The following is an 8,700-nucleotide window of genomic DNA, read 5'->3' on the forward strand; positions in this document are numbered from 1 at the left end:
CTGGTTGGCATCATGTTTTTTTTTAAAAAAAAATAATATATTTCGGTTTCAGGATGTTAAATATAATTTAAAAATTTAAAAATTTTTAAAATTTAATTACAAAGTGCGTGAAAACTTTGCTTGAGGATTACTATTTGTTCTCAAATCAAATCAAATTAAATTTAGTTTATATATTTTATTGTAAACTTTTAAAGTTTAGATATTGAACTTTTTAGGTTTTTTAGTATTATAAAAAATAATAATATAATTTTCTCTATTAAAATAGTAATTATTATAATAATAATATTTGCGAAGAAACGTATCTATTTCTTAAATATAAGACATATAATGATATTTGTTTTATATAATAATAACCAAATATATTTTTTTATTAAAATTTTCTGAGAAAGTGCAAATTATAAAACACCTAATAAATTTATAATATAAAATTTATAAATTAAATAACCATAAAATCAATTAAATAAACAACTAAACAAAATATTAAGATTAATATAAAGATTTAGGTTTAAGATTGTTTGGATTAATCAATTTCAATCGTTTAAACTGAGGCTCTATAGCTATAGCATACTAACTAATAATAATCAAAGTAAAGCTTAAATATGTAACAAATTAATTTTAATTTTCTAGCATGAACAAACATCACTTGTCAGCACCACGAAATTTCTCTCTATTTTTCTTTTTCTTTTTTTTTTTAACTCTACTTTTGTTTACAACAGACCTTTGTAAAACATTTTTTTGAATTAAATAGGATGATTTAAATATGATTATATTATATAATTATTAATTTTAAAGCTTATAGAATTAACCGACAGTAAAATGCATGTAATGCTTATAGTCTGCCACGTGATTCAAATTAATATGATAATGATACTATTCATTTTCTAAAATTGGACTTTTTGTAGAGAATTTTAATTTAACTCTTTTGTGTATCTTTCATATGAATGAGTTCATAAAGTAATGTTTTGTAGATATCATATGAATGAGTTCATAAAGTAATGTTTCGTAGATAGGATAATTGTTGTTTTTTAAAATATTTTTTTTGTTGAAAAATATATTAAAATAATATATTTTTATTTTTAAAAATTTATTTTTGATATTAATATATCAAAATAATTTAAAATTACATATAAAAAATAATTTAAAGAAAAAATTTAAAAATCTTCAAAATATTTTTATAACATAAAAATAAATTAACCAGTAAATAATAACTTTTGATTCAAGGGGGATTATTCCTTTTTTTCAGGAACACTGAGGAATAACCATTAATGGGATGTTTTAATTTGGTTTTAATGTAGGAATTACAGCCTAGCTAACTAAAAATTAAAAGGTGTTGGTAATTGATGAAGTCGTCTATTTTATGCAGGTTTGGATTGGCGGTTTAGGATTAGGATTATTATATCGGGTAATGTTTTCACTTATAAATATATTAAAATAATTTATTTTATTTTTTTTTAATTTATTTTTAATATCAATACTTCAAAACAATTAAAAAATATAAAACAAATTTTTATTTTAAAAAATTAAAATTTTTAAAAATATGATTTACATAATATTTCCAAACACTCCTATTTAAAATCCAAAAAAGTATTGAAAAAGCTTCACTTTGTTTAATTTATAGGATTCATATAATATTTCCATACACATGACATCAAAATAATATTTGCTAAATTCGGGGACTATAAATGACGGAGTTCAAAGCCCAAAACATAGCGGAGCTACAATATTTAAGGAGGGCAGGGCAATTGTTCTTGGTGTAGTTTGGAAGTAAATAAAGAAAGATGGATTTTTATCTTAGAAATAATTTTTTTAAAAGTGTTTATAATCGTGAATTTTTTTATTATGTAATAAATTAAATAAAAGTAATGATAGATGAGTTTTTGTGGTTCATTTTTTAATACTGTTACATGAATATTTATAATATTAAAAAGATTGATTTTTTATTTTATAATTAATTTTATAATTATGACTGTCAGGAAAAAATTTAATAGTAGTTATTTAATTTAATTTAAAATATAATTTTTTCTTTAATAGTTATATAATTTCTTTAATAGTTTTTATTAATAGTCATAATATTTTATTATAATATTTCAAGTTTATATAAACCTATTACTACATAGATAAAAAAAAATAAAAAAAATGCATTTTCTTTTCTTTATTTTTTATTTTATTTTTTTAGAGATTTAGAGGGCCTTACTTGTGCTTTCATAGCATATGTATGAATAATATTTATCATTTAATATATATATAATTTTATTTTTTATTGGTTAATAAATAATAGTAGATAATAGATACTTATTGAATACTTGAAATTTAATAAATAGTTTATAAATATTTAATTTTTTTTATTTAATGAATAACCAATAAATAATTTGTAAATATTTTAAAAAATTTCTCGGTAAATAATAGATAGACAGGATTAGTCTAGATTGAGAAGTAAGAGCAAGCACCTCCCAGATTTTCTTGACCAACAAATGTAATTGTAAACAGCGATACAAGATTTGGAACACTAATGACTGCTCAACTAGTTTAGTTACAGACTAATTAATTAAAGCAAATGAAAGAACCTAAGATCTAAACCAATTAAGGGATTCCAGGTAAGAAGAAAATCTTCAATAATTCATCACGCGCAATGAGGGACCTGTATAATTAAACAGACTGCAGAACTTGGAATAAGTGAAGAACTTATGGTTTAAGATTTCCGAGGGTGACATCCTAGTTTTTCTTAGAATTTACCACTCATTTCCTTCACCAATTTTGAATACCGGTTGCGTGTGATCCTGACTAGTTGATATTCAAAGGCTGTCAATTTTCCTCTCTTTAACTTTCGAACTGTAGAAATGGATCTTCAGCACTCAACAATCTAAAATACAACTCAGGAAAAATGGCAAGCCACTATAAAGAATGGCCACGATTTGTGCAAAAATGTAGAGGAAAATCTCCTAAAGAGAGTTTCCAGCAAAAACTTCACAGCGTATTGTCCCTGTAGTGTGTATGTTCATCACCTATATACAAAAGCTCTAACATAACCTGGTCAAAACAAGAGAAGACACAGAATGAAGCAGCAAAAAAGAAAGATGGACACTCTATTTAGAGATTTATCAAGCTGCATTTCCTGCCTCCTCATCCTAGGATTGTTACTTCCCATGAGAGGATTTGTGTAAGGGTGAGCAAACATATTCGTGACTGATGTACCAAAAATCCTTGAGCACCCCATCTCGTTGAACATCCCCATCATTGGATTTAAAAAACCTGTCATTACCGTACTCCCAAGGTTTGATGAGGTCATGGCCGCATAACCTCCATGAGGATCATGGAAGTATTGTTCGTGTTGAAACGACTGAGACCGTGGATTGAAAGAATTTGAATGAGGCTGCCGACTTTGACGTGAAGTATTTGTACTCGCAGTATTCAATCCCGAAGGGAGTGGCCTACGGGGTAAGGCTGCATCCACCGATGATCCCATGGATTTTGATTCTGATGAGAGCGGGCCGCGGCCATAAAGGGGAACCAATGAAGTTGGGGAAATAGGAGCCTTGCAGACTGGGCAGCTTTGCTGCTGCTGAACAGCATCAGGGGAGGAGGTTTTAACATGGAGCCATTTGTACATGCATGGCCAGCAATATAGGTGACCACAGAAGGTGACAACAGGGTCATGTGCTGAGTCTAAGCATATATTGCATTCGAAAAGGTCACTGTCATTGTCTGAGACAGATACTGGGGCTGGGATGGATTTATATTTCTGCTCGAGTCCAACAACTTCCTCAGATTCAAAATGTGCCTCGTGATCAAAGAAGTGATGTTCCATATATATCCACACGCTCTGTATTAAAAACAAGGTTTCTTAGCATATATATCAATGGAAATACTCTTAGAGAGACCATTCTGCATGTGCGCAAATTATGCGTGTGTGACAAGATGTGAGAGACACAGAAACATACAGCAAGAACCATCATCTACTGGCAGAAACAGAAGAAAAAGGAAATATTCCAGAGAAAAAAGTATCCGCTATTAGCAATAGAGTTCAATTGCCAATAGTACTCCTTCCCAGAGACCAGATATTTAAAGTTTCAAACACAGATAAGTTAAGCATCCAAATAAGCACAAGCAAATAATAAAGGGGGAGAGTTAAAGTTTCAAACAGCATAAGGCTAAAATTTTGAAGTGGAATACTTCAAAAGGAAAGAATTGGCTTGAAGTTAATCAAATGAAGAGCCATGTAAGAAGATTCCTCAACCCATCAACCATGTATGAGAAGAACAAAACTACGGGTTAGCAAATAAAGAGAGGTCAAGAGGTTGATGACTAGAACGGCAGCGGAGTAGTTTTTGTTGAGTTCACAAGAGATCAAGAGGTAGATGACTGGAACATCAGCAGAATAGTTTACGTTGAGTTCACCAATCTTACATATCTAGCACCTTAAGATCAGAGGGCCACTTGGAGCTATCTAAAACCTGTAATAAACTAATATGCTCCCAATTAGTTTCTGGTCCAAAAAATACTGAACAGTGCAACGTTTTGGGCCATGAATTACGGTCTTCTTCTACAATTAAACTGATTTCTAAAGCACTCAGATTCTTTCACATTGAAAAGTGCCAAAAGGGTAGTCACTAAATTGCTTTCAAAGACCTTTTTTTTTATCCTCTTGACATATAAAATCAAGAAGAAGTTTGACAGCCATAAAGAACCAATCATAGTTTTAAACCTTGAGATTAAGAAAAACATGAAAACTCATTATCCTTTCTATCCGAAAGCAAAAGGCTTTAATAACTTCTGGCCTAAAAAGTATTGAACAAAACCTTGAAAGAAACATACAGATAATTCCAAGAAAAAACAATTAAGCATTAGCAGCTTAATTTCTGTCATCATATCCATGCCATTGCTATAGAAAGACAATAACAAATCCGATAACATAATTTCTCTCACCATTCCAAAACACCCACAAAAAAAAAAACTACAGTTCTATCACGATTTCAAAGGAGATCAAAACCCCAATATTAAAATACTCAGAAACAAATCAAAGTCCAAATTGACATCAAAAAAATCCCCACAAAGTTTATTGAAAAAAAACTCAAAACAAGAAAACAACCCCACAAAAAGAAAAGCGAGAAGGAGATGATACCTTTTACGTAAAAACTGAACAAGAAGAAACAGAAGAATGCCTTAAAAATAATGCAGAAACTACAATGCAGCTCTTTAACGCAAGAGGAAGTGAGTTTCTGGACAGAGAAGGGAGAGGAGGGAGAGAGATTTGACGATGGAGAGGGTTAACAACGTATATAAGGAAGGATGTTAAGGATAAAAAATAAATAAATAATATATAAATTAATTTAAAAGAAAGAAAAACGGTGGGCCTTTCCTTATTACATGTCCGTCTGTCTGTGGGTTGGGGTACACAGATTTGCTGCTACCTAGGAGCGTTGCTTTTTGGACCGCTTATACTCCACCACGTGTGAATTACGTGTCATCATATCACTTCGTTTCATTTCATTTCAATTTGTATTTTGGGTGATGTTCTAAAGTTAGCAGTTCTGCCTACAAGGAATATTTTGTTATTTCTCCAAAAATAAGAAAATAAAAGAAAATTGGTTGTTCTCTTCTATCTAGAAGAAATCTCTTATTCTTCAAAGTGAATAAAACAAAATTTATTCCAATAAAAAAAACCTAAAAAATTTATTATAGTTTTTTATTCCATCCTTATAGTTGTAATAAAGTGAAACTTTGACAAGTAAATATTTTAAATGTTTTTTTTAATTACAATATTTTAATGTATATATAGTTTTTTTTATGTGCATCCCAATGACAAATTCTATTTTAACAATCTAATAGCTCCATTTTCTTGCACGATAAAATAGTTGTTGATGTTTTAAGTTTTTTAATAAAATGTATAGAAATAGCATTTTAGTGGGAGAAAAGTTATTTTTTACATGTTGATCAAAATTTTGTTTGTTTTTATATTGCAAATGTTTTTAAAAAATTTAAATTTTTTTCTTTAAATTAATATTTTTGTAGTGTTTTCAGGTTATTTTGATCGGTTAATGTTAAAAATAATTTTTAAAAAATAATTATAATTATATTTTTAAATATATTTTTAATAATTTTATTGGAGTCCGCATGGAAAGGAGAAAAGGAGAGAGAGAGTAATTTTATTGGAGTCCGCATGGAAAGGATAAAAGGAGAGAGAGTTGTTTGCATTTTTAGCCTCCATTTTACACCTCTCTCAAATGAAGGAGATGTAAAGCCCGTAAAGGGATTTAACTAGTCTAACTTGTAAGAAAAGGAAGGGGAGAATTAAATAGAAGAATAATAATGAGAGCATAATTCAGTCAGAGTAATCTTAGAAGCAAGCTAATCTAGATAAGCTGACTACTAGCTGGCTATGGCTATATTCAAGGGTTGAATTGAAGTGCTCTGGATCTACTTATAGCCACCTTGGACCGCACCTACCAACCCCTTCTCTAGACACTGGACAGCAGCCAACCGCCCACTGTATTAGAAATCTAGAACGTTCGGAATAGGGTACCATGTTTCTGTACCCGCAGCAGGAATTCTCTTTATTATTATTTTTATATTAAAAAAAAGCATTTATATTTATTGAAAGTATAAGAGAATCAATCCAATAATTCAACCTTCTCTCGAAGCAGAATCTTATTATTCCATGAGATATGCGATGTCGATGGATAAATTAATGGACACAGAGGGAGGACTTGATTGAGAAATTTTGAATGGTTCTGGGATTCGATTGATAAAATGTATAGATATGGGACCTTATTGAAAAGCTGGGGGACTAATACAGAGGCTTGCCCAAACACTTTTATGCCGTATTTTTATTATAAGCAAAAAATAATGGAGAAAATGTTATTTTGCTACACAACTGCAATTCTACCTTTTTTACGAGGACAATATATTTTATTTCAGAAACAAAAATGATTATATATCCTTAATATCATATTTTGAATTAGCTATTATTATTATTATTACTACAAAAAAAAAAACAAGAGAACTTCTCATGGGTTATGGCAATATTGAGAAGTATGTTAGTTATTGTTTTTTAAAATATTTTTATTTAAAAATATATTAAATAATATTTTTATTTTTAATATTTATTTTTATATCAATATATCAAAATTATAAAAAATTAATTTTTTTTAAAAAATAAAATTTATATATTTTCTTCACAACCACAGTAAAATTCCATACCCCTCCCTGGCTATATGTTGTTTTTATATGTATAATTTAGTTTTCTATCTTATTAACAATTAATTCTGGAATGAGCATCATAATTCATACATAATTATTACCTATTATAATTAAGAAGAATAAGATAAAATTACGATGTGAATGATCACCGTCATACACGCATGCGATGTGAATCCTTATCCTTTTTGTGATGGAGTCCTTATCTTAATTAATCTAATCTCTATTTTAAATAAGTGTACGGATCTTCGTCAGCATTTGCTTGCCTTGCTTGCCTTCCGCAGCAAGAAATGGATGTAAACAAATATTTACACACGTAGATCTTGCTATTTATACACACACTTAGTCGTATGACCGTTATAAGTTGAGAGTTGAATATTTTTATGTTTTATAAAAAAAATTATATATATAGATTTTTTAAAGTATCTTTGTAATTTAAAAAATCTAAGTTTAAATAAAAAAATTTATATATATAATCAAATAAATCAAAAATTATATAAATAAATAAATAAATAATCATTAGCGATACTTAAAAATATATAGATTAAAATATTTAATTTTAGAAGATATAATATTTACATTATTTTTGTTAAATTTATTTATGAAAGCAATTATTTTAATTTAAGTAAGATAACAAAAATAAAGATAAGAATTAAATTGATCAAATAAAATAAAACAAAAAAAAATATTATGCAAGACTACATATATTAGAAATGTTATCTGAAAAAAATTTATTTTTAAAAATAAAGTTCATCTATATAAAAGATAAAAAAAAATTATAAATGATTAGAAAAACTTTTTAAATTTAAATTAATAGCTAAAAAATTAATTATTATTTAAAAGAGATTTAAAAAAAAGGATATTGGTTTAAATATAAATTAAAAAAATCTTCATAAAAAAACCATAAAAAATCATTAATTAAAAAAAGATTTAGTAAACAACAATGCAAAGGCTAAATGCTCTAGGCTGGCTTATTTTTGTATTGTAAAAAAAATAAAATCTTTCCATTTTTTTCTATCCTAGTGAATTTTAGTTTGATGAGCATCTCACTCCTTTTTAATTTATTTTAATAAATAAAAATATTTTTTAATGTCATTAAAATATTAACATGATGATATACGGTGGATGTTTGGTATTGTGATATTAGTTATTTTTTAAAATATTTATAATTTAAAATTAAATTTTATTAATTTTTTTATTTTTAAAATTTATTTTTGATATCATAATATAAAAATAATTTTAAATTTTAATTTTAAATAAAAAAATCAAAATTTTGAGATAGACATGGTCAGCAGTATTGCCAAACGGTCGGGGACAGCAATCTCACGAACAAAGATAGCTTCGACTCGACAACAACCATCTTCGATTGATTTTTCAAAGATCTAACCTTGGAGATTTCTGTTTTATTTAAATTGAAAGGAGATGAGACAAAACGGATCATGGAAAAGAAACCTTGAAAGAACAAGCAAGCCTTCTAGACAGCTGAAGCGAATCGAACAGTGGTAA

General features: G+C 27.7%; 1 protein-coding gene across 1 annotated transcript; it reads right to left on the minus strand.

Annotated features, from left to right (window-relative positions):
- Positions 1–2,830: 2,830 nt before the first annotated feature.
- LOC105129199 (E3 ubiquitin-protein ligase RMA3-like) lies at positions 2,831–5,274 on the minus strand. The gene is made up of 2 exons (XM_011031162.1): positions 5,120–5,274; positions 2,831–3,820 (listed from the first exon to the last, which is right to left on the minus strand). The coding sequence occupies exon 2, from the start codon at positions 3,803–3,805 to the stop codon at positions 3,032–3,034; it is 774 nt and encodes a 257-aa protein (XP_011029464.1). The 5' UTR covers positions 3,806–3,820; positions 5,120–5,274; the 3' UTR covers positions 2,831–3,031.
- Positions 5,275–8,700: the final 3,426 nt, after the last annotated feature.

Source organism: Populus euphratica, unplaced genomic scaffold (assembly GCF_000495115.2).
Source record: "Populus euphratica unplaced genomic scaffold, PopEup_1.0 scaffold86.1, whole genome shotgun sequence".
NCBI lineage: Eukaryota > Viridiplantae > Streptophyta > Magnoliopsida > Malpighiales > Salicaceae > Populus > Populus euphratica.